At 37.4% G+C, this 27,676-nt stretch overlaps 1 protein-coding gene across 1 annotated transcript in view; it reads left to right on the top strand.

Annotated features, from left to right (window-relative positions):
- adgrd2 (adhesion G protein-coupled receptor D2) overlaps window positions 1–27,676 on the top strand; it is a 43,898-nt gene that overhangs the window by 4,612 nt on the left and 11,610 nt on the right. Inside the window, exons 7-20 of the mRNA XM_016674188.1 lie at window positions 3,001–3,095; window positions 3,683–3,979; window positions 8,499–8,610; window positions 10,164–10,298; window positions 10,535–10,643; window positions 12,387–12,492; window positions 12,578–12,633; window positions 12,756–12,882; window positions 12,989–13,092; window positions 13,352–13,454; window positions 15,057–15,210; window positions 19,959–20,092; window positions 20,509–20,624; window positions 24,885–25,005. Of these exons, the coding sequence (XP_016529674.1) occupies window positions 3,001–3,095; window positions 3,683–3,979; window positions 8,499–8,610; window positions 10,164–10,298; window positions 10,535–10,643; window positions 12,387–12,492; window positions 12,578–12,633; window positions 12,756–12,882; window positions 12,989–13,092; window positions 13,352–13,454; window positions 15,057–15,210; window positions 19,959–20,092; window positions 20,509–20,624; window positions 24,885–25,005 (1,769 nt within the window). The remainder of the gene's footprint in view (window positions 1–3,000; window positions 3,096–3,682; window positions 3,980–8,498; window positions 8,611–10,163; window positions 10,299–10,534; window positions 10,644–12,386; window positions 12,493–12,577; window positions 12,634–12,755; window positions 12,883–12,988; window positions 13,093–13,351; window positions 13,455–15,056; window positions 15,211–19,958; window positions 20,093–20,508; window positions 20,625–24,884; window positions 25,006–27,676) is intronic.

The raw sequence follows: 27,676 nt of genomic DNA, 5'->3' as shown, positions 1-27,676 counted from the left end.
ATCTATCTATCTATCTATCTATCTATCTATCTATCTATCTATCTATCTATCTATCTATCTATCTATCTATCTATCTATCTATCTATCTATCTATCTGATGGAAGTTAAGTTGGAAATGGGGTAGAGATTGTAGTTGTTAGGACCTGATCCATGTTTTTTCAGGACAACTTGAGATATTCTCGTCATATTACATAATCCTGCTTTAAATCTTTCCGTTGTGTTCCTTGATCTTCGCTATGCTGATGTTCACTAATGTTTTCCAACAACATCTGGGTTCATCCTGAAATCAGAATACACACAAATGAACTGTTGACACTGAGGTTTATTTTAGAGTGATCATTTAAAGAGATCTAAAAACAAATGTATGCCACAGATTTGTATTTGTAAAAATGTGGAGACAGTGTATCATTTCCCCTAAATCACAGTTATACACTACTTTATATTGGTTTATATAAGAAAACATATTGAATGTAGTACTGTAACATGAAAATACATCAATTATTTATTTATTTTATTTTGCCTTGCATTGTTAAATGTTTTTCCAACAACAAATAAAGCAAACTTCAATTCAGGTTTTAAATTGAGTTGTGTGTGTGTGTGTGTGTGTGTGTGTGTATGTGTGTTACATTTTGTTGAATGAATCAGCGAGAAGTTAGATTTTTCTCTTTCAGTTTTGCTTTCTTTTTACGAGATGTTTCTATTGAGAAGCACAAACAGGAATTTGTCCAATTAAATCAGTCACTGTTCCTTCAGGTTTGTATAAGTTGGCATAAATGACCTGAAAAACAATTGTAATTTTAGCCAAGTTTTTATGTTTTCTTTAACGTTAATTTAATTTCCTTTTAAGATAAAGGAAGTATTGAGTTGAAATAAATTTAATTAAGTTAACATTCAGCATTCAAGGTTTCATAACAACACAAAGGTGCTTCTTAATTTGCTTTATTTGAACATCAGTTTAAAAATAACCAATTGTTGCCTCTGTGCTGGACACTGGGTTTGTACAGGCAACATCTGAAATGTAGTAATTAACTGCAAAAACCAAACAAATTAAAACAGCATTTTTAAAACACAAGGTTAACACCGTCAATAGGAACACATGTAACACACCTCAGTCTACATGGACTGTTGTGTGCCAACCTCTGAACTACAACATTAAATATTTTATCTTTATTTTAAATTACTCTTTTGTCTATTTTAAGCTTTTAGGAAATGTTTTTGTTAAAAAGTAATAATTTAATTTAGTTCAGCACACACAAACTATTTTAGGATTTATAATATAAAGCATTTGCTCTTCTCCAGGTTATAAAATTAATTAAATATGACCTCAGGTGAATAAAAACACACCACAGATTCCAGCATGTCATTAATTTTTTAAACAAAGCTAAAACCAAATTGAAAAAAGTTTGTCAAAAACTAAGTTCATTGAGTGATTTTACTTTCTTTTTACTTCACCTCTGTAAGAGATCCATCCATCCATCCATCCATCCATCCATCCATCCATCCATCCATCCATCCATCCATCCATCCATCCATCCATCCATCCATCCATCCAGCCTGGACAGGATGTTAGGTCATTATGCAACCAACACAGAGGGCAACAAGACAACTAAGCACACCTGACCACACATTGACTATCCAAAGTCCGACCCTGGTCAACACACACATGCAGGTGATTACATTCTAACCCACCACAGTAAAAGTCACTTGCAGCTTCATTCCAACATCATTTGCAGACAGCAAACCTCTTCTTCTCTTTGCTCCCTCTGCTTTGACAGCTATGGTGGGAGATGCAGTTTTAACATGCAGATAAACTATTATTATCTACTACAGCAGCAGATTATTATTATTATTATTTTTTTACTGAGATTTAAAAATAGACATATATTGAAGATATATACATCAAAAATGATTTCTATATCATTTTTGGCTGAAAATGATTTTTTATTTATTTTTTTGTTAACTATTGAAGGGAAAATAGAATTCCTACTTAGATTCTGATTAAAGTTACAGATTCAGTTGTCCTCATAAAACAATTGGATGTAGTAAAAGGAAAAAGGGGAAAGCAAAGCCTGGCAACCCACCATGCTGATAACGAACTGATGGAAACCCTGCCATTATTGATAGTTAATGAAATGTGGTGTTATGAGATGACCAAATTCAATATAATACATTTTCAAATCCCCAGTGGAATACATGCAAAACAGGCTGCATATGCAGAACAACTTAGGTTTGATTGCTGTCTTCCTACATATCCATGTGTTGTAACAGATTTGTATCAAATTGAAGGCGATTTCCACAGCCAGGTAACTATCATGACTAAAACAAAAATATCGTAGTCTAACTGAATTTAGCTATTTTTAAATAATGTTTTAATAAATCCAGTTGGTGTGTGTTTTGTGATTGAATTGAACTTTTGTGTTTGCATTTATTTCCATATCTCTGACATGACCTTCTTGTTAAATAATTAATTGAATTACTGCAATGCAAATGAATTAAAGTAATCTACTGAGATCTGGTGACCAGTAGTATTTAGTAGAGATTCTTATCTAAGCTTTTAATGAAGAGTGTTTAGTTATAGCTGCCTTTACCAATGAAATGAAATCACCCATAGCTGAATTCAGAAAATATTAAATATTTTCTATCAGACTGCTTAATGAGATCTTTTTCTTTTGTTTTGCTCATTAATATAGTGCATATTCTCCCATACAGATGTTTAATCAGCAATCAGTATTGTATTTGTACCTGATAAAAGCAAGAACATCTAGATGACTAATGTAACATGCAGGTGTTCCATAGCTGAAAAGGATTTTATTCAGGGTATATGGGCCTTCTGCTGTCACTGAGAGCAGATATAGTAACCTGTCATAATGAAGAGAAAAACAAATGTTTTTTTTTTTGTTTGTTTGTTTGTTTGTTTTTTTATCTTAGGATTTATAGTTCAATGGTCTGTTCTCCAATCTGTTCATAACTGAAACACATGAACTGTCCTCTGTGCTGCAGAGCGGTACCACAGGATGGAGCAGATCAGTAAGTCTCAGGGCAGCCAGCCCTCTGCCTTCATGAACCAGCTGATGAAGCTTTCCAACAAGAGCCAGGTAGGCCACGCCTGCATGCCGATCAAACACCTGCTGATTCCTGATATCAAACAGCCGCAGCTAAAAGTTCCCAGTGGGGATATGAACATCCCCACTGGGAAGGTGGTATTTTCAAACAAAATTACAAAAGCCATTACATCTGTATCCAAAATCAGATTAATTGAATTATCAACAATACAAAAAAAAAACACAATGTTTTTAAGACTATTGTGCAGTGTTTCTACATAGACCTTAATGTGAAAGTAAAAAAAAAAAAAAGCTGATTTTTTCCTTTTTTGCAGTAATGCTTGTCATAAAATAAATTAGCCTAATGTTTCACTGAATTCAGACTACACAGTGGCACAGTTGATAGTGTTGTTGTTTTACAGCAAGAAGGTCCTGGGTTCAAATCCTGGCCGGGTTCTTTCTGCATGTTCTCTCTATGCATGTGGAAAGAGGCACCAGCTCCCCGCCCAGCAAGGACATGCGTGTTTAAGATAATGAATGGATGGTTCATTAGATTGAAACAAAAAAAGAGCCGAATTATTTTTAATCCTACAATGAAATGCAGTGTAGATTTTCACAGAATCCACCATATTCTCTTTCAGTCTGAGCTGGTGCTGGTGCAGCAGCCATCAGGGCTGGACAGCCTGGCACAGGCTGCAGCCCTGCTCAACGCCTCCATCCAGGCCATGGAAGACACGCAGCAGGACGGCCTGCAGCCAGCCGACATGGTGACGCTCATCCAGCTGCTGACACTCACTGCTGACGTCTCCTCTGAACCATCAATCAGCGCTGAAAACAGTAGCCGTGACAACATCCAGGAGCTCAGTCAGCACTTCATCAGTGTGGCTGACAGCATCATCAGTGAAGACAACGCAGACAAGTGGCAAGCTATCAAAGAGGTAGCATATGATATATGAAGTAGATTTACTAGAGACTTGCCATTATTGCTCTACTGAGCAATGTAAGTGCTTGAAATGTTTCTAAAGCCACGTCATCCTTCCTGCTGACATCACAGAGAAATAATGGGAACCATCCTTCAACCTTGACCCCATCACTTCAGGTTAAATCATTGAATGAAAACGTTACTTACAAAAGCATAGATGTTGAAATTTACAGCAACGAATCGTGACAGATTCTAAATATGTTTTAAAGTCTTCTAACACTGTTAGGAACTAACTTACAGATAGTTCAGTCTAAATTTTACCATCTTGCCAATTTTCTAACTCTGTGAAATTAGGGACTCTGAATAGCAAAGCTGGAGTTGTTCATTATAAAAAGAATGTTGTTTTTTTATGAAAACCATATAAACCACCGTTGTACGTTGCATCTTAGCAATGTCTCCTGGAAGACATTAGTGGGTTCTTCATTGTCTGTGTTTACATGGACTATACATTTGTGCAAATTTGAATTCCAAAAACAAATGTGTTTAATGGAAACACAGCAATAAAAAAAAATGTTTTCTGATAATTAAAAAAAATTGCGCTAGGATGAGGTCTCTTTTCAGCCAAAATTAGCTTGTTTTGCAAAACTGCAATGGAAACACGTTTCTCAACAGCCAGATATTACTACTACTGTAAAAGTCAGAGACGACAACAGGAAGTGGTAGGAGGAGGATGGTGCGGAATGACTTACCACATTAAAAGACTTATTCACATGTGAGTTTAATTTAGTCTCTTATTTAATGGAAACATTGCAATTGTGAATTTGTGTCTTTTTGATAGTAGCGGAATACCAACAAAATTTTGTGCACATTTGTAATGGAAACGCAGCTTCTGTTTGTGACCGAGTCTGGCTTCCCTGAGTGATTAAAATATGGGCAGAACTTAGAGGGTTCCATGAATGGGGGTTGTGTGAAGTGGTGTTGTGGAAATGGCCAGATAGGTTTTGTGTCTAGACTATGACCTCATCCTGCCTGCATCTTGCTGAAAACATCACCGTAAAGAAAACAGCTGCTTTATGCTTTACCTCTTTCCACCTCTCTGGTTTGAGCTGAGATGACCACATCCACGTTGATGTGTTGAATAATGACAGCTTCAGCACATTAAAGCAGCAGGTGCAAAAGACCGAAGGTCCTCTTGCACCTGGGATTAAAATATTAACGGGACTAACATTAAAATAATTCTGACTCTATGCAGTGAATAAGATGACATTCAGAGATCCAGCACACCACAGTGAACATCCAGCAGAATTGAGCACAAAGGAGACAACTGGTCTGAACTGACATGTAGAGCTGTCAGTGTGATTAATCTAAAATTTTAAAGCCATAATATTAAATAATGGAGATTAATTGAGCTACCTTTGTTGACCTAAAAGCCTCTCTCCTGAGGAGGGATACGTAGTCCACAGCAGTGTGTTATTAGTTCGATACACAGTAAGAGACGAAGAAAGATAAAAGTTGAACATTTTCAACTTTCTTGTGTTGCGTTGCTGGTCTTCGTGTGGACATCGACTATACCAGCTCAAAGTTACATTGAGCTGAGTGACTGGAAAGGAATGGAGGGGGACATTTCTAAATTAGCATTTAAAACAAAATGTTTTAAGCCTCCCTGAATAAAAAAACCTGGAAAACTGAGAATCTTCAGACATATTTGATTTGTGACAATAAAACATTTTTTGTAAATATTTTTTGAAAACGGGCACACAGACATATGGGCCACATGGGCAGTTTGCATCTGCTACACACATTTAAAATGGCCGTCTTACTTAATCTAGCTTCTGTGTCTTTTTGAAGCTCAACATTCCTGTCAAGTTCAAAGACAGAAGGGTTTAAAACTTAACATGGTTTATAATTAATGGGCTTCTGTTATCCCAGACTGTTGACTGTGACGTATGTTTTAGCTAAAGCTAATTCTAATCCATTGCTTTAGTTTTGTTTAACTAGTTGAAATTAACTGGAAGAATCAGTTATTGTTCTAAGTTTTTTTTTTCTTTTGTTGTCTCTGAACAGAAGCAGGATCATGGGGGCAGTTGATCTATATTTTTTATTCTCCACCTTTCTGTGTGTCAGAGAATCACAAAACTACGTTCTGCTTTGTCTGTAACAACAACTTTCTGTCACACCCTGCCTGGTGAGCGCTGTACTTTCTGCAACGAACAAACTAACCTTGAGACGAATTGGTGGATTGCATATTTATCTGTTGGTAAAACTGTAAAATATTGTGTCAAGGATATGTTTTCCTTAATGGAATGTGTTCTGCTGTAAAGGGAACAAGGACATGATGAATGAGTTGACAAAAATGTATGAAACAATGAAAGTCTAGATTTTAAAGGGCTGAGAATATCCAAATAAAAAGCAATATCAGTTCAGAGTTCCTGTCGCACTAACAGTGAAAATTATAAACACCAACGCTCAATTCATCAAACAATCACCAGTTTGATTATTACATTTTCTATTCAGCTTCAGAATCTTAATGTGTATAAAACACATCATTATGGTGATCAGAATGAAACTGTATGAATAATATCTATACTTCTGGTTCTGTGGTAAAAATGAAGTTCCATGTGTTGTAGCCACAACTGTTGACCTTTATATTTAGTTTATTTTTATTTTTTTTTTCAAACTATAACCACCAAGTTTAATGCATTTTATGGGGATTTTATGTGATGGACCAACACAATGTGATGTACAAAATGGGAGGAAAATGGCTCATGGCAATCATAGCTTTTCACATGTACATATATGAGAGTTGTGCCCTGTAACACGGTTGGGTCAACTCTCTTAACCTTAATGTCCTTACAGAAACTCCAGTGCAACCAAACACCTTTGAAAGTGACCTAACTTGTAATGTAACTGAATCTGGGTATAAATCCAGCTGTTCTGTGAAGCCCTCAGAGGTTTGTTGGGGACCTCTAGGGAACAAAAACATGAAAAGACCTAGGAACACATCAGACTGGTCATGGAGGAAAAATGAAGTTATTAAACAATATCTGATCGGTCCATCATCTCAAAATGAAAAGAGAAAAAGAATCTTCAAATCTTTAAAGATGTAGTCATCCACCTAAACTCATATGTCGTAAAAGAAGAGTAATAATCCAAGGATGGGAACTCAGGAGGAGCAGCAGCGATTCACAGTTCATGTGGGAGAATCAGCCGCCAGTTAAATACAGTCCAATCCTGAAACAAAAGCTGTTGGAGAACTCAGAGGACTTGAGAATTGGGTGGAGGTTCACCTTTCATCAGGACAATGACCCCAAACATAGAGCCAGATGGAATAAAATGAAATGGCTTGGAATGAGGCAGATGTATGTAGCAATGGCCTAGTCAAATTCCAGACCTAAATTCAATTGTGAATAATTTGCAAGAAGATTTTCACGTTTTTCATCCTGTGTGACTGAGCAGGAGCTATCTCACTAAGATTTCCTCTCTAGAAGATGTTAGATTTAAACCTCACAAGAATGAGAGAAGGAGAAGAAAATGTTCTGAATATTTAGAAAGTAAATAAATGGAGTTAAATTTGAGGGTGCAATGTGATAAAATTAAGAGCTCAATGTGGCAGATGAACGTCACTAACACATGTTTGGTTCTCAGGAGGCAGGAAATAGGAGAGATGAAATTAGGAGATAAAATGGTGCATCGTTGTTTGGTAGGACAGTGATTTACATAAACCTGCACAATCATACTCAGAACCGATCTACAGCCGAAAGCAAAGGCTTTGCACTGAAATGTGTTATGTTCTGTTCAAAACACTAGAGGACAGTGTGTTTCTGTAAATGCAACTAAAAATGCACCAAGATCAGCTAAAATGATGAACACCTGAGTAGATCATCTTAAAGTCTTCCTCAAACATAATGCTTAATCAGTCAGATTTTGCTCTATGTTTTGACTGGAAATGTCAGTCAAAGAGAAGGCACATTGCTTCCTCTTGTTTATTTATTTTTTATTTTATAATCCTTTTTTGTACTTCTGCACCAGTGTGTGTATTATATAGATCTTTGCAAGAACTGCTTTACGTGAAAAGCTGTATTTCTCTCAGCGCTTTCCCTTCCTTCTACCTCACCGCGCACCCCCCCCCCAAGCCTCTTAGCTCTCCAAGGCCACCTCAACGCATCCTCAATGGATGAGAAGCACTCTGAAAAACCGAGGCTGCACTCACCCACAAACCTCCCGCGCTCTGCTCCCAGCTCCGTCTCCAAGGCTCAGCTTTTAGATGGGCACACTGAAATCAGAATGCGGTGTTTGGAAACAGACAATGGCAAAATCTATGAGGCATGCATTATAGGCCTGTCTGCTGAGCTTTGTGTGTCCTCCTCGGCTAATCTGCAGACTCTTTCAAACTGTTAACGGCACTTAAAGTATTTTTCAATTGTGCTGCAATGAATGGTCATTTTGAAGAGTCCTTAGCTCTGATGAGTGTGTAGCTCTGGGCAGGGTGGGTGAGGGCTGTCGATGCCAACACACTGGTGCTCTGTGGGTTTCAGGTGGTGAACGGTCCCATGGATGTTGTGAAGAGCGTGGACCGGATGGTGACCCGCTTCAGCCCAAGTTTGACAGCAGAGACTGACCATGTGACCATTCACACTCCCAATATCAGTGAGTTACCCAAATTTCCATTTTTGTTACAATAACAGGATTTATGAAGTTATGAATTCACAGGTTGGAGTCGGGATCCAAGTCTATAATCAAAGACATTAATGAAAGCACAGAAATGCAATTATGTAACAGCAGACCTTCAAAATGATCCAATAAATTCTAGGATGGAGACAGAAATGCAGCCCTAAAACAACAATAAAGGCACAAATTTACATGCTTTGTCAAAAAAAAAAAAAAATCTTTTCTGTCATTTATAATTTCGTTTTTGGAAAAGAAAGAGAGACAAAATCGATATGAAATCGGATCTGGTAAAAAAAAAAAAAAAATCAGAGATTTTGAATGCAGATTTCATGTTGATTTTAATTTCAGAACAAAAGACGAACTGAATTTGGCATCTTTGTGTGGTGCTGGTTTAATGAGGCTGTTCATTATGTGATAGTTACTCTGAAGGAGCTGCTGGATTGTTCACAGACTATAATACAACAAGTACAGCGCTGGTCGCTGCTTGTAATCTGAAATGAACTTTCCGAACCCAACAGAAATCCTATGTGTGTGTGAGGGATGACTTGTGTTAAATATAAATACATGGTCATTTTTTCTTAAACAGAACACATGTTTATATAGTGACTACTATGTGTAAAAAAAACAAACATATATTTGCGCTGCAGTTATTATTTTATTTAAACAATTGTTTTATGTAGAAACACACATGACAGAGTGAGCAACAGACCTGATTTAATCGTCCATGCTGAATGTTATGCAGTTTTAGATACTTCTGTTTAGTCAGTGTTAGACAAAATTTACATAGAGCAGATTTACATTCATAAGTTCATTTCTATATCCCCACAATTCAATAAAAAATCTACAAGAAACAAAAATAATTAATCATAAGAAAGTGAAAGAGAGAACAAAATTAAACTTTGGGTATTGTAGTATAATATGAATATGAACAATATGAATGAAATGGAATAGTTTTTAAAGTCAAAAAAGAAAGCTTAATGATAAATGTGATGGTATATTTTCATATTTGTTCTGTTCTAACAGGTACAGAACAAATATGTTATATACATAAGAACTTAACTGGGATTTCCATCCCAGTTAAGATGAACATAAGCTTGTTCATCTTATGTATTGTTGAACAGGATGTGTGTTGGTGAAAACACACATGCATTTTTTCCTTCTCATAAACTTTAATGTGACATGATCAAGCAATCCTTGATTTTAGCCACTTGAATTTTATTAACCATGCTTTTTTATTTAAAAACATTAGTCCACTAGTAGATACAGATACTAAATATGCATAGGAGAATTTCCATCCCAGTTTAGGTGTTGTAAGAAAAACACAAAACTAAACAAAATTAAGCCTCCAACAATAGGCAGAAATTATAATATTAGCCCAAAATGTGGCAAAACCTTTTTAATACAAAAAGTGATCAATACAACATCAGAAAATTCTATACAGAAATATAAGGATATTCTGCTGATATTCTGCATAAAACCATTTTTAATGTCACACATTTAAAATGTTATCTGGATGGTTATGTTCTTTGTAGAAGTGGAGCTGCAGCAACAAAGACTGGGTGAAGGGTCTAGAGTGGAGAGTTTCTGTGGGCCTGGGTCAGAGACGCTGAGCCTTATAGACTGCATTTCTGTTCCACGTCAGAAGATACAGGATCTGCAGAACAATGGTAGAAAATTCATACAAATCCAATCCTCGATTCATTCTGTCAAATGTTTTTTTATTTGGTGTTAAATTCTACAGGTGAAATCAAAGGTATCTTGCTCTTCCTGCACCACAATGTCAGATTTTGCAGCAAATGTTGATAGAAAATCATAAGCTAGTGATGAATTGGATTTCTTTTAGTTTTATTTTGAGCTATTTTGTCCTGCAAACTGAAGAAAAGCTTTTGTGTTGAATGTGCAGGCTTCTATAAGATTACCTTGGTCAACATGTGGTATGGCTCTCTGCGACCTCTTTTCAATCCAGAAGAGAACATCACCATGGAGCCTACGATCACTGACGGCACACAAAGGTAGAATTAACCCCTTACTGCCAGAACCGATCTGCAGCTGACATTTCAAAATAGTACATTTAACATATTTAGGTATTATGAAAATTTGTTAAATTAAGTATATTTGGGACAAACTCTGACAACTTATTGGCAGCAAAATCTTTCCTCTATGATTTTTGGTATGCACTGAATATACATAGATAGGCGTTAGGTGATGCAGCACCCTTTCTGAATTGTGCTTAGATTGTGGCACTTAATGTGGCAGCATATTGGAATATTGTTATATTCATTCTAGTTTATACTTTGAAACTTAAATTCCCCTTTTTCTGATTGAAATGTTGTTTTTGTGGATGAGGATCCTCTAGTTTTGGATGCCATGTAGCTGGAAGAATTTTTGCTGATATTCCTTTACTTTTGTACAGTTTTTGTGTAACCACTGCAACAAGAAGATCTTTACAACAAGGAACTCAAGTAATACCTCACATACAGCCCCGAATATGAGATGACCTGAAAATGACACATCATCATCATCATCATCAAGCAAAATTGCAAACAGAACACAGAGCACAACAAACAAAATCATAAAGGAGAACGCTTAAATACAAAATAAATGATTACCAGATGACATATGATCGTATGATTTAAAAGATCTTAAAAATTTTAAGAAAGGGGAAAGAAAAACCACTGGGCCACTTGTAAATTTTGTCCACCACCAGGATTAAACATATGCGAAGTGAGTAAGAAAGAGTCTGCTAGCTCAAAAAGACAAAATAGGGCTTCACTGGTCTACAATGTTCTGCTGATCTCTAGTCTGAACTTCTTGTTCTGCTCTATGTTTGCACATCCACAGTGAGCAGCAGATACGTTGCCAGTAGAATACATATTTTGTTTCTTTAATCTCTTCCTTATGGCTGTATGTTACCTGTGCCTTGTTAACTTTTAGTCCTCCCTCGGTAACAATAGTTATAGTAGTAAAAAGTTCTGTTAAGAAAATGAGTTTATTCATCCAGTTAGAGGTTTTTAGTTATTTATATTAATTGAATTTTTAAATTTTTACTTTTCTCTTTTGTGTTTTGAATATGACTTATGGAGACTTGAGAATACGATATGTGAATGGATATGTGATGTGTTCTCACTTTTTACAGTGTGTGTGTGCATGGATATGTGTGTACCACTGAAAACCAAATCTATTTTTGGATAACAATAAATAAAGTAACCCAACCTAACCGTAGCTAACCTCACTCAGTGTGACCACCTTCTAATCAGGTGGTCACAGATCTCGGCTGACCAGGATGATTGATCATCAGTCCATTCTCAGCCCAAAGCTGGTGTTTGTAAAGATGTTCTAGTTCTGAAACGATGGAGCAAAGTTTGGTGAAAAACCATATTTTAGGTTGTGAAAACGAATAAATTAATGTATTGCCTTGACTTTACTTTTCATTCTCTTTCACAACAGAAGAAGGAAATGTGTCTTGTATTTAGCATCTTCATTGAAAATCCAATCAAAAATACACACTTATTTAAAAACACTCGATAAATGAATCGATCAAACAAGTTTATTTATGTATCACTCTTCAGCAGCAAGGCAGTTCAAAGTGCTTTACATAACAAAAACACAAAATTACAATGTTACAAATAAAACACCATACAGTCAACGATTGAGCAAACATTACAATTTCATGAGTGTCATCACCAAAATCATACACATCAGTCATCTTGGTCGATGTTTCATTCACTGTGGTTAAAGTCTTTGTTTGCCCACAGGTATCTGGGCACTGTGCTGGGCTCGGCTGTTATATCCTCCACTGTGCTGGGAGACGACCAGCCAATCAGCATGGCGGTTCACTTCCAGCTCCAGCACAAAGCGCAGGTTAACCAAACCTCTGCTTTATATCTGTACTGTAAAAGTACTGGCCTATTAGAATGACATATTTATCATCTGATATTTTTCCCAGAATTCCATTGATTCTGTGTATGATCCTGTGTGTGCATTCTGGGACTTTGATCTCACGTAAGTAGGAATGGTTATTTTTAGGAGAACTTGCTATTTAACTGACTTGTAAAATTTACAGTAACAAAATTAACTGTCTAAGTGGATCCTAAGCAGATGCTGTGTCATGTATGTCTAAGCAGTCCGGAGGCTGGTGGATGGTGGAATACAAGAGGCTGTGAGCTTGTGTCCAAACATTATGGATACACCGTGTGCTACTGCAATCACACCACCAATTTTGCTGTGCTGCTGCAGGTTTACGAAACTCAGGTAACATTTGTGTGTCTGGCAACGGCTGTGGATTTCTGTAGCATCCTCATCAATAGGATGTGCAGCTGTTTAAACAGCATATGCATTTTGTGTTGCTCTGCACCAGACAAGCCCAGAAAATGAAAAAGCTCTGCAGGTGTTGACGTTCATTGGCTGTGGAGTGTCTCTGTGTGGCCTCCTCTTCACCTTCATCCTCTTCATTGCTGTGGGGTGAGTCACAAACATCACAGAGTGCATCCTGAAAGCATCAAGGGTGAAAAGCATTTCATAAATCCCTGCCAGATTCACATCAATAAGAAAAAAGCTGAATATTGTGTGGATGTGTGAGCATCCCTACAGGAAAACATTTTTCAATAAACGTGGGAGAGCTTCTCTCGCACATCGCGGCTCACACATGATGTTATGTGTGTGTGTGTGTGTGTGTGTGCGTGTGTGTGTGTGTGTGCATGTGTGTGTGTGACTTTTTTAGAGTCCCCAAATCAGACCGAACCACTGTCCATAAGAACCTGATAGCTGCTCTGGGCCTTGCTGAGCTTCTGCTGATGTGCAGCGACTGGGCCGCAGAAAATCAGGTGAGACACTTTGATTAATCATATAAAGTGTTATAAATCTTTTTCCACCATATTGTAAAACCATGTATTGATAATGCATTCAGTCCAGTGCAATATGATTTGGGCTGTCAAAGTTAACATGTGGAGATGAGATTAATCTGAAAATGTTAACGCGTTAATATTACTTAATGCTGATTAATCAAACTGCCTACTGTGACCTAAAGCCTCTCTCCTGTGGATGGTTGTGGAGTTCACAGCCGTTATCGGCTCAACACACAGTGAGCGACGAACGACAGAGAAAGGTCTGTGACTGCAGACAGAAACACAAATTTAACATTTTTAACTTTCTTATGTTGCGTCGCTGCTCTTCATGTGGACATGAATGAACTATGCTGGTCGTTCAGCTGGATGAGGACAAGCGACTGTGGCCTCATCACACAAGTTCCATAGGAAGTGAATTGAGAGGAAGGTTTCTAAACTAACATTTAAAACCTAGAAAACTGAGAATCTTCAGACAATAAAACATTTTCTTAATAATTTTAAAAAAAATAAACATTAAAAAAATAAACATTGGTGGTTTTTGATATGGGCTATATGGGCGGTTTCCCAGGGCAGCATCAGAAATTGATGGGGCACCAAAGAGCTAGAAAATAAAATAAATCTTATCTGTCATCTGTCCAAGTTTGCTACTACTTGTGCACTGGAGTAAGTTTCCTATAGTTGCTCTGGAGTACTGGGAGACTACATTACTTCCTTGCTGGCGCAAAAATTAAACAGAAAACATCTTGCATTTTAATTGGCTGGGATGTGGCAGAAGGAGGGGTTCACCCAGGACACCATACCTCCAAGAAACACAATATAGATTTCAAGTTTACAAACTCAGGCAAAGAGAGACTAATGATGATGAATCACAGTGGTACAGTGTGGTTAATCCAATTACATTTTTTGGTAACACTTTATTTGAAGGGGGTGAATAAGACTGACATGAGACTTTCATAAACATGACATAACACCTGTCATGAACATGAATAAGCCTTCATAAATATTTATGACTGTTGTAATAAAGTGTCATTCGGTAAATTATGACACTTTTAATACAAAGTTGACATTATTCAAAATGTCTTTGTTATGACAACTTGACATTAACCAAGAAATCATTACTGTTTAAACTTTACCTTTAATAACATAAAGTTACCTAATTTTTAAAGTGCAATCAGTAATACTTTTATAACAAATTTATATCAGTAAAGATTTCTTGGTTAATGTCTAGTTGCATTAACAAAGACATTTTGAATAATGTCAACTTTGTATTAAAGTGTCATAATTTACCGAATGACACTTTATGACAACATTCATAAATATTCATGAAGACTTATTCATGTTCATGACAGGTGTTATGTCATGTTTATGAAAGTGTCATGTCAGTCTTATTCACCCCCCTTCAAATAAAGTGTTACTCATTTTTTTTAATCGACTGACAGCTCTAGTTATGATAACTGATTAGTTAATGAAAACAGGTCTAGCACAGATGCAGCAAAGAAGGTGCACTGTTTTAATCAAGATGCACCCCACTAAGATTTCAGGATTAATTCCAGGTGTTTTTGTCTGTGTTTAACCCTGCAGGCAGCATGTTTCATAGTGACTGCTCTGCTTCATCTCTTCTTCATGGCGTCCTTCTGCTGGATGCTGGTTGAGGGTCTTCTTCTTTGGAGCAAAGTGGTTTCTGTTAACATCAGCGAGGACTGCAGGATGAAGCTCTACTATGTCATAGGCTGGGGTAAACTTGTTTTATTGATGATGGTCACAACTTAGCACTTCTCTGCTTCAGTCGCCAAGACACTATTCTGAAAAACACAACAGGACCGTGGGCTGGCTCTAAATAAACATCACTTTTTGACCAAGATTTACTTCCATGATGTTTTTTCTCTTATCCACATCTGAGTGTGTACATGTCACTACATATAGGCTCGTAGAAGACGGGAGTAGTAGCAACCCATGGAGACAAGTATATAGTAATTGTGACTTTTATTTATGAACAATTAAAACAATAAGCAATATTTACAATAACCAAGACTCATCTGTCTTGAAAAAATAAAAATGTCCTTTGGGGAACATTCAAACCGCTCAGTGAAAATTCTCTAGTGGATCCATTCAAATTCAAGTCTCTACATTTTAGGGAAAATTCAGTCAAGGAAAGAATCCAAAGGCCCTCAATGGTGTCAGGCAGAGAACTGACCCAGTCCTATCTCATCATCTGCTGATGGATGTTGTGAGGGGTCAAAGTTTGACTGTGAGGCTCACCATTGCCTGGACTCCCAATCCTAGGCTGCAGCATCAAATAAACTCCTGACCTGTATTTAAAATACAGACCTATAGTCCTTCTTCTAATGCTCTGTCATAAAATGAGGTTTATTCAACCGCTGTACAACATGTATCTTTTCTTTATGTAAAATTACATTTTATAGTTTACAGGTAGGTAACTGTAGCTATTTTCTTTAGAACATATCGTTTTAATAAATTGTAATAATAAAATGAAATTGTATGATTATGTTTTACCAACGGATTTTGCGTAACTCACACTCCTCCATGTGTGCGCGCTCTCTTTTTATTTCTTTCTAACTTCTTTTCATACAGGATTTTAGATTGTAAATAAAATCAGTTAAATAAATAGGTTTTAAATTAACATAGCATAAATTACAGCTCTGCTGCTTTTACCCATGCTCACCAAATTAAAAAAAAAGCCACTCCTCTCTCAGTCCCTCAGGTGACTAAGGTTTAACCACCTCCCTATATGTGACTCAGCCTGAGTCACATAAGCAGATGATTCAGATTATTTCACAAGTTCCATAAAATGTTTGTTTCAATGTGAAAGGATTGCTTTAATTTTTGTGATGTTAATTTTCCATAAATATCCATTATGGATCATCTGTGTGTAATATATAGTATCATGATGAAATCTGTTGCTTGTGGTCTGGAGACATATTAAGAGCGTAGAACATATGAACTTTACCATGTCTGTTAACAGCTTTATTCAGCAGGTTTCCCTGGAAACATTGCCTCTGTTTCCAGTCAGGTTTTCTGGCCCTTCTGGTATTTGTTTCCATGTTCACCAAACAGAGACCGACCAGAGATCAGCTAACAAGACAGAACGCTTGTTAGCATCAAATTAACTGAGAAGCATATTAAATCATATTTAACATACAGTCTATACATACAGTTGTAGCTGAGCAGGTTAAGGTAAACTGATCCAGTAAATAGGCAATGTAAACACAGGTCATCTGGGATCACTTGTATGTATATCTTTTTACCAGGAACTGAAATGAGTCTTCTAAAAAAGTGTTGAGGTCAAGTGGTTGGCCTTGCTTCTTCACGAGGATCTAAGATTTTCTTTGCCTTACTGTGACATTGTTTCTCACTAATAAGGCTCTTAAGATTCAAAAGCTATCTTAGGCACTCACTAAGTGGATTATTGCCATCTGTGGCATCTGTGTGGATATAGGTTCACATCTGCAGTGATAATTTTCTTTAGAAAATAAATTGTGAAGGCTTTAGCTAAGATTTTTTTTTTTTTTCCACAGATTTAATGACAATGTTTGAGGGAGAAAGTGAAGCTTTTCAGGTGCTAACATTGCTTTTTGATCTGTACAACAAGCCACATCTACAGTGTCCTTGTAAAAGGATTTGCACTGCCTGAATAATTCTCAAAAATATGTAAATTTTGGTGATGAGATAAGATATATCCAAAACTTTGATACCAACTGATATAAATAAATAAATTCAGCACAACCAATTGCTTTCAGACATCACTAAAGTCAGGCTAATGTCAAATCTAATCTCAGTCTAAATAAACATCAGCTAACATCAACATCTATGAAACATCATGTTTTCTGTAAAGGGGGTATTATGTAAAATCAAATTTTTTGAGCTTTACATCATTTATAATGTTATCCCCTCATATAAAACATACCTTGAGTTTTGCCTTGATTCTTTCATGTATGTTTGAGAAATCATTTGATCTCCATGGCAACCTTTCAGCCATGCAAAACACTTGCTTTCTCCAAGCACCGCCTTTTCCATGCAGCTCCTCTTCAGAGTTTTGGTCCCGAGTCGAGCTCCTGCCTCACAGAGCAGCTCTCCCCCATCTCTTCCCCACTCAGCTCCTCTAGACTAGCTGCAGCAACAATTAGAAAACACCTGGTAGAACCGCGCATCTGCTGAGGTCAATGTATGAGCTACTTTTCAGTGAAACGCTACTTAGAATGATTATAAACGCCATAATGGAGAAACGTGATGACATGCCACGGGCACAGTGTCAGAAAGAGAAGCTTCTTAAAGAGACATAGGCCTAATTTTATTAAATTGCAAAGTTAAATTTCTTTAAAGTCATGTTTGAAATAAACAGTATTTTTGTAACTACTGAACATAACATTGTTACTACATTATGCTATAAAATGTTAAATTGTTGAGTGTGAGATTATGCAACTGTAGTAAAACCTAAATTCCTCTTAAACCTTTACATGCATATCTTTAAGCTCATTTTAAGTCAGTGTAGTAACACATACGGTGGTAAAAATCAGAGTTACTTGTAAGGTTCAGGAAAAAAAACGAAAACAGGAGGCTGGATAATTAAAATTTTCAAATATGACTCGCTTAATGTATGTAATCAACAAATCTAATAGTTGCCTAAAAACAATATATGCTGTGTCCTTACATTAGGTAAATGTATGTCTGTTCACTTGGCTGGTAAACCATGAGCTTGAATTTCTTCCTTTCCTCCTTTTTCATGTGTCACTTTGACAACAACATAAAAAGAATGTGACAGTCTTTTGCACAGTATTTGAAAATTTGTGAAATCAAGATTTAAAAAGAAATAAAGCAACAACCCTGTTTTAGAAAACATGCAGAACACTTTCCTCTCACGTGGAATAACACAGTTTAACTGAAGGACATGGTAATAATCTCACAGCAAGAATAAAAGTACACACATCTACAGTTAATGCTTTTTACCCAGTGACAGAGAGGGAAAATAAAACATGTTGTTTGTTCACAAATAAAAAAAAAATAGAAGACAGGAGCTGATAGAGGGACCGAGAGTGAGGAGGACACACACACACACACTCTGACCAAATGGAGATTTTCTCATCTCCTCTTCTAACTACAAAACAATTATTCTCCCTGCTGAGCCACATTTGCAATTTGTTTTATATTAATTCAGGATTTAAATTATATTTTGTAAAAAGACCAAACAATACTTACAGGTAAAATCAGTTTGAGCGTTTTTGTTGTTGTTGTTGTTATTGTTTGTTTAGTTTTGTTTTTTTTCTTTTCTTTTTTTATGTGTTACTGGCAGTGAGCATCTCAGAGCAGACGCATTAGACTAAATTTTAGCTCAAATCAGAACTAATGTGATGGTGACCCATGTCGGGTTGGGGGTGTACAGAGCGGGGTCTGCAGCCCGAACAGCCATTCTGTTTTCAGGACAGCCGAAAACTCGTTTAGAGCCTCAAATGTCACAGGACTTCTAGAAAAATGGCATTTTTTTTTAGACAAACATCTAGTCTTGGAAATTTCTTATTTTTAAAGAACCAGAATTTTATTTTCATTTCTAGGATTTAAAATAAATGTAAACATAGAAAAGGATGGATATTTTCATATACTGTTATGTAAATCATGAATTCCAACTTAATATAAGGAAAGCAAATCTTCTGGTACTTTTAGTGCCATTATTTATGGAAATACAGAACAATTATTGTAGGAAAAACTTAAAAATGGTTAAAAAAAGAAACCTTGCATTTGTTACGATATGTGTATTAACATTAACTTGCGTTTTGGGAGCCGCAGGTTGCAGACCCTTTGTGTAGATTGAGGGTATCCGTGCAATGCTGCCCAGTGTGTGAGAACTCCTCACACACTGGCAGCAGTACGGTACAATCCTCCAACTCCATTCAAACCCACAACGGCCTTCACCCACTGATTGCTGTAGACATGCCAGCTCATCATAAATTAAATACTTTATATTCCATTTTCTGGGCTGTAAATTAGATTTTCCACCACTAAAAATCTGTAATGCTAAAGTAATTCTGCTATGTTTACCTCATGCTTCCCACCAGGGCAAAGAACCTTTTATTCTCACCTGATTTGCAGCTTCACAGGTCTGGTTGCTCTTTCCAACATTTTCTGTTTATTCTAAATTTTCTCTGCTTATAATTACTTACATGATGTTGTGTTACACAACAGCCTTAACCCAGTTTTTATTTATGGCAGATGTTCTCGTATCCATTTGTAAGTGTGTGTTATGTCGCATGCTGAGCCGAGAACGCGATGTGAGTCGGTAGCACAAACAGTCTTCAGGTGTTACTCTGGTCTTTACCCCACAGACTAAACAGGAACAAAGAACATGAGAGACAAAACATGCAGCTGAACCCGGTTGAACTGTGACAGTAACTGATGCAGATTCATGTTTTAAACAAGCTCTTTGTTGTTTCAGCACCATTGTTGATTTTATGTCATTGACCTATTTTTCAGGACTACCTGTTCTGATAGTTGGTCTAACATTGGTGATATCAAGGGGAAAATACAAGTCACATGATCACTGCTGGCTCAGTGTGCAAACTGACACCATCTGGGCCTTTGTGGGACCGGTCATATTGGTCTTGACGGTATGTATTCATATTGTGAGTTGTTCATCTGTGCACTGCGGTATGCTTAAGTCATATGTACTGTTCATGCATGGATTAAAAGCTTCTTGACGCTGTTTATAGAATGAGTATGTTAGATCCTGACTTTTATTTTATTCCTGACATAAATATAGAATATTTGTTCACTGAATGCAAAATGACATCTCTCCAGTCCAACTGTAGCAGCAACAATGGCAGTAAGATTAAAAAGAACCTTACAGAAAGCAGATCAAACAGCTAACTCGCAGTATTGCTCCTTCCATCCAAAACATGAGTCTTCACATAAGTGTTTTCTGCTTCAGGTGTGTGCTGAGATGTATTTTGGTGCAGCTGAATGCTCCTGTCAGCTTAAGGCCAAGTGGCTCTGCAGTGTTGCCGCTGTTGTGTTCTGCCTGCAGGTCAATGCAGTTGTGCTGTGCCGCGTTGTCATGGTGACCGTTTCCAGCGCTCATCGCCGCGCTAAGATGCTCAGTCCAAGCTTTGCATCGAAAATGCAGACCTTTGACCTCACCTGGTGAGATACAAAAACATCTCTGCCTCTTTCCTTCACGAATTGTTTCCCGCTGTCTGCCCACGCTCTTCCACACTCACACACACACCAACCCACACACTATTTTCCTTTTTTGCTTGATGAGCACTGGACTCAGTGGAGGCAGTGTGTGAGACTGGGAGTTTACTGTGGGAGTTACAAGGGCTTATCAACTTAACACCTGGCCTCAGCACAGTTGTTTGTCTTTTCGTCAAGCCTTTCCTTTGCCATGGCCGTGTTTGCATTGTATTATTCATACTGCTTGGTATTAGAGATGCACCAATCCAGTTATTTTGGGTTTTAGTCAAATCTTTGTTGTTTTATTTTTAAATTTAAATATATGCCTGTACTAAAATGTCCAGATCCACAACATTTTTCATTAAAAAATGTTTCTGTCATGGGAACAATCAACAGGGAGGACAGAGACTCACAGGGGAACAGACTAATAAACACAGACAAACCTCAAAATAAATACACAGAAAACACAGATCACAACAGTTTCTTATTGGTGATGACACCACACAAGCTTAAGTGGCAAAGACGACAAAGAAGACAACAGGAAGAAGGAGGATGATGGTTTGTTTTTGTTTTTCGGACAATGTGCAGCTGCTCCTCCAGGGCTCTCACAGCATCACAGTTCATAAGAAGTCGTGTGTCATTCCAACATGCTGAATCCAGAGCTCTTCTGTAAAATTCCCAATTACAATTTTCAAAAAAGAGCTGTACATGTATTATGCAGTATTTATGCAGCTCCTTTCATTTGTTTACGTCGCTTGTTGCTGCAACGCCTGAATATGACGCCAACTTCGTCTCTGATTGGCTGAACTATAAATACATTTTATGTGACTGCTTACATCCGTGGCTGCCATAATTTTTAATGACTTACTGCAGGAACAACCTTATTCACATGTGACTTTAATTTAATTTCTTATTTATCGTAACAATTCAATTGCAAAATTGTGTTTTTTTTTTCAAAATTAACATCAGAATATAGACAAAGATTTGCACACATTTGTCATGCAAACATGGCTATTATCAGTCTTTATCCTACAATTGTATGCATATTTTCAGTATTATTCGTATTTGTAAGATTGATAACTGGATGATGAGCCATGTGGAAAAAACTTAGACACCTCATCAAACATCCAATCTCACATGTTGTCTAATCATCTTTTATCTCCTGAAGCAAACTAATTTATTTACATTTAAACACCAAAAATGATCCTCGTTTCACTCTTTACAGAGATAAACAGAAATGTGTTTTCTAATTGAGGAAGAGGTTAGGACACCCTGCCCTCTGATAGCTCGTGAAGTGTGTTTGAGCCATCCAACAGCGTCAGCTTGAGGAAAGTTTCACCTCTCATCACCAGCTTTGACTGTCAGGACTCGATTTGTTAACATTCAGTCAGTCACTGGTGGGTTTGCTGGTCCAGTTCTGCATCAGCGTTCATTTTTTCATTGATTGTCTTGACAAATTTCTGATTCTTGTTAAATTCATAGTGGTGTCTATGGTGATGATGGTCATGTTGTGCTTCATGATGCTTTCAGCTCCATGCTTCACAGCTCTTATTAGGTCCTGAGTTGTTTTTGGGGTTTTAATTAGTTGATTCTAGTTTAATTATTACTCTGCTTTCTTAGTTTCTTATTTTGATTGATTACCCTTCTGTTTACCTTAGTGCAGTCCTTTCTTAAGTTACTCTGGTTTTATTATGTCTACTCATTCTTTAACATTAGATTCATTCCCTCGCCCCTGTGCCATTTTCTCTCTCCTCTCATACCTGCAATAAGTCTGCCAGTCAGCCCAGGTTATTTGTTCCATCATTCTCTCTCTCAGTGTTTAAACACATCTCCTATTATCACTCCCTCCTGGGCGACAAGCGGCTGGGCTGCTATGCTGATGCGGTCTCCTGTTACAGTCACGCCTCTCTTATTCTGTGGTGGCGGCGGCCCTCGACCTCACATCCCTTCTGTTGCTGCTCAACCTCTGACTGGCTGTCAGTAGTTCATACTTCCAGTGCAGGCCGTGCCGTCTCGCTGTCTCTGCCACTCAGCTGCTTGGTGTCTCGATTCTCCGGGAAGCAGGGCGGAGCTGGTGACGCCCTGGTCGCTCCGTCTCCCATCCTTTTATTTCTCCAGCCACACTCTCGCATCATAGCCGATGGGAGACACCTGGGAAACAACCCCCACCAAAATAAAAAACACTTGCAACACAAAACTAAAACCAAAACATGCATGTAGAAAACGACCACCTTGCCACACATACTCAAACCTTTGAAAGTCGTTGTTCAAATGCAGAAAGTGCCACACTCACAACATTAGTGTTTATGATAAAAGAAAAAAATGTCAAACAGAATGTTCCTTGCAGCCAGAATTTGTATTTGTATTCATAAAGCCTACCTTTAAGACGCACTTCCACCTTTACATTTTTTTTTATTGTATGTTTGTTTGTAACTAATGGAAATGCCACAATGCCATTCCTTTCCCTCTACAGCCATTTCTCTTCATTCCCTCACAAACAGGCGGATGTATGTGCCAGTCGTGTTACATCAATTCAGGAGATTGGAGGGAAAACAACTTTCAGAAATAAAGAGAAGAGTGAATCGGCTTTGTCCTTGCTGACACAGTGCAGCTGAAAAACTCAATCTCTCCATCCAGGTGCAGCAGTATGACAACAATGGTGGTTTAAACAAAGGCAATGTTTTCTGCTTTGCCCCATGAAATGGTTATTCGCCGTATAAGAACCAAGATCACTGAAAGGATGGTTGCAAAGGAGCAGGAGAATGAATGCAGTTGGGCGGAAAATCTATACTTACACAGAGATGTTTGGTGTGGATTCGACAGGGAAACATCCAACAATAAACTGTCTTTACAATACGTTCAATGATTTTCTTTTCTTTTCTTTTTAAGACTTCAAGAATGAAAACCCACACAAATGCGAGGCTGAATATGTTTTAACCTAATGTATACGAAGGAAAATAAGGACAACAAAATAACTGTTGAAGACTTTCTCTGAAAAATGTCCATGTATCAATGCATGCTCTGTACGAGGGATTGCTGTAAGCTCAATGCACAATGCAAGCAATCATCTGCCGTCACTGTGTGCTCATCCAGGAGGAGTGAATCCTGCAAGTCAGTGACTCAATGCCATCCCCTGGGTTTACTTAGATTGAAAACGCACTGTCTGATAACGAGGATCAAATGTGTGATTCAATTGAATTTTTTAATTTTTAATTTATTTATTTATTTATTTGTAAAGTGCTTCCAGATGACATTTGTTGTGAATTGGCTCTACATATACATATTTTGTTTTTCAGTTCAATTTGGTTTGTAGCACCAATTCACACAAAATGTCCCAAGACACAAAATCAACAGATCCAATCTTTGTATGGAAGTGTATGGTGAGCTTAATCAAATCATAAAGACAAATTCATATTAAGTTGCATACATTCCAGTTTGATCCCAGGTATTTTACCGGATCACTTCTTAGGCCAGTTGGTAAAAAAGAGATCTGTTCAAGGAAGCCAAGCTAACTGCATCAAGTCACTGAAAATGCAGCAATTGCTCCTCCTGAACAAGCATTCGGTAACAACACATTATTCAGTGCACTGATTCTTCATGTTTGCAGCAATTCACGTACCATGTGATAAATTAAAATAGCATTCAAAAGTCCATTTATTTCATTAACTCAACTCAGTCACCAACGAAAATACATTATATAGATTAATAAGACAAAAACTAATTCACAAAAACTCAATACTATAAGGATGTGAGCTTTGAATAGGCCAGTCCTTGATGGATTCACTTGTGAGTTTTGGGTCATTCTGGATGATGTGGTAAAGTTCTGTTCTGCTTTGGTTTTATGTTTTTTACGGTTGGCCTCATATTTTCTGCAGGCTCCTTCAGGTCCAATACAATAAACCATGACACTTTCCCCTCCAATGTTGCACATCTGAGTTTTTTTGTTTTTGTTTTTGTTTTTTTCCTGCAATACTGTGATTCACATTCAGCATCTCCTTTGTTCTGGTGTCCTAACAATTTTTGACTTAATTTGACTCGATCGAAGATTATTATAAGTGAAGTTCTGTCTTTGTCTTTGGAGACTTCTAGCAGCTTGTTGTGGTCCTCACCTGAAGATGCATTTTGTTACTGCTGGTTTTAATTGATTAGCTATAGTCTGTAGATACTAATTATAACACCTGAACCACCAACAGGGTTAAAGCTGATACTGTCTCTGTGTGCTTTTAGGGCAGTGACCCGTCCAATTCTCATCCTGCTGCCGGTTCTGGGTCTGACGTGGATGTGTGGCGTGCTGGTCCATCTGTCTGTGGTCGTCAGCTACATCTTCATCATCCTCAATTCCTTTCAAGTAAGCAAGACTGAAGTGAATTTTGATTGTGGTGTGTATATTAGGGATTATTTGAAAAAGGCAAGATGAAAAAAAAGTGTGACATCATTACTGTCAAAAAGATGCAACAGATGTAACCTGATATCAATATTTTTTTTTTTTTTTTTTTTTTAGTTAAGCTATGCAACAAAGTACAATTAAAACTTTAATATATGACACAGAAAGTGTAGTCTGGTAAGAACCAGCCCTTGTTCTGTGTGAGGGTCCAGGTTCTCAGCTGTTGAGAAACGATTGCTTCTCAAAGACGTGACCTTTATTGAGATTTTAAATTTAACCCTAATGTTTGCCCGTATTTAGCCAGTTTGATGCTAAGAAGCTACCAGAAGTTGCCTGTGGTGTAAACAACCATCCTCCACTGTGAAGAGGGAAGAGCCAATCCAAACGGGGCTAATCTTAATTAACGACTGTGGCTCCAGCAGTCTGTGTTGGAAGCGTGACCAGCAGGGACTGAACGGTTTCGTTCATTTCCTTAGCTGCCATTCCTAAAACTCCAAGCAAACTACAGTTCTGAAACAGTACAGAAAACCAACGTCACCAGTCACGATTTCTCCTTCTGTTCACTGATTGATATGGTAAAAATCCGCAGACTCTGCTGTAAGCAAGATTTTTTTTTAGCAGAATTGCACTGGAAGGCTGAAGTCAAATGACAAAACGTATAATTTCTTAGTTTGAAATTGTAATTACAAAAGTATTTTCATCATAGACCTTAAACTTCTGAATAATCTGTGGAGTTGTGGGCATCAAGCCACAGCTTCACAGATGGTCTGACAGCCTTTACCTTTAACATCCGGTCTAATCTTTTCTCTAATCTGGAACAATTCTCTTATTTGTGGCCCATGTTCAGTGTGGCGCACACACTGTCACCAAACAGCTACGTTTCCATTGTAAATCTTAGTTTGTTTTCTGTTTAAAAAACACAATTTAGCAATTGTGGTGTTCCTATTAAATAAGATTTGCAATTAAAATTTCAAGTGAGTAATTTTGTTTATGTGATAAGTCATTAAAAACCATGTCGCGTTGTGATCCTCTAACTATTTCCTGTCGTCTTTTTCTTGTGGTTTTCTCCAGTGGCAACATCCTGTTGTTCATCACTTTACCAGTTGCAGTTTTGCAAAATAAACCAATTTCAATATGCCTAAAAAACCACCTCATTCTAGCACCAAAACTTTTTAATCAAAGTATTAGGGGTTTTTTTGGTTTTTTTGTTACTAAATCGGTGTGTTTCCATTATGCAAATTTATTTTCAAAATGTCAAATTGCGCAATTAAATAGGTAGTGGAAACATAGCTGTTGACTACTTGTCACCCTTTAAATAGGCAGCCTGACTGGTTAGAAGCTTGGAGACAGCTGTAATGCTGATTAGAGGACAGCCTCAGTCTAACATGTCCCTGTGGTCACATCAGGTCAGTCTTCACTAGAGGTACCATCACGTTTGTCCAGGCCTGTTTCATTAGTTTGTTTTTTAAATGATTCAGTTGAACCACATTTCAAAGCAATGTCTAATTTTCATTGGTTCATTTTCGCTAAGATATTATTTATTCATGTTCATAATAATTCTCTTTAATATTAATGTCAGTTCAAGTTAGTACAGTGATCTTTGTGGCTTGCTCGGATATTAAGAGAGGGGTACCAACAATTATCACATCCATATGTGAAAGTGTTTTCAGTATCATAAAATCAATATTAAATCTTCAACAATACAGCTGCCTTGACTCAGCAATGCTCTTGTTGTAAAACAATATTTTATCGGCTAAGCCATTTCAACAGCAAAAAATCATTTTAGTCCATGCATTTATATATGATGTTTAGTAGTTTGGTACTTTTAGCTTCTTCTAATTAAATTTCTGCATTTTCATGGTATGAATGATTTATCTATTTTCATTCATTTGCTCTCTGTTGCTTCAGAAGCCTGTTACTTTCACATTCAGATCCATTTCAACATGAAGGCTGTTGGCAAAGCTTTGAACAACTTTACATCTACATCCACCTCTCCTCCCCAGATAACATGGCACTCATTTCCTGCGTCTCACATGCTTCCTTTTTTTTGGATAAATTCCCCCTCCATGTTTTTCTTGTTCTTTTTCTGTTATGTCCCTTCTTTTTTTATCTTGCCTCTCCTTTCCTCTATCGTCCCTATTTGCTCTTCCCTGGTCTTTAATTAATCAAAATGAGTTAGCCCTTGGGTGACCCCAGAAAGCTGCTAGTTAATTTAGATTTACTGTCAGTGTCCAGTTGAGGCCAGATAACGCTACAGTAGGAGTTTTTCCTCATGGTGGTAGGAGGATGATGCAGAGCCAGCAGCTTTCCTCCTAACTAATGAAACAGGAACAAAGAAGAAAGGTAGAAAGAGCCAATAATAGAACATTAAAGAGCTCCGGTAGTTGTTGGACATACTCTGGAATCTCAGACATGGATTTTAAACATTGTCGTTGTCCCTATGAGTTGAACTGTTTGATCAGATTTCCACCTCTGTAGCACAGACCAAATCCACATGAAACATGAGAATTGTGATTTCTGCAACATGAACTCTTGCAGCTCAGTGTTAGGGTGGTCTTCTTCAAGGTTCTGGGTTCGGTTCTTGTTCCTGCTGATGAACAGCGCACACTCCAGGAACTAGCACAGACCTTTAAAG

The sequence above is a fragment of the Poecilia formosa genome, unplaced genomic scaffold (genome assembly GCF_000485575.1).
Source record: "Poecilia formosa unplaced genomic scaffold, Poecilia_formosa-5.1.2 Scaffold91, whole genome shotgun sequence".
Taxonomy (NCBI): Eukaryota; Metazoa; Chordata; class Actinopteri; order Cyprinodontiformes; family Poeciliidae; genus Poecilia; species Poecilia formosa.
Note: the sequence above shows the minus strand (reverse complement) of the source record. Positions and strands in the feature narration are given on the sequence as shown.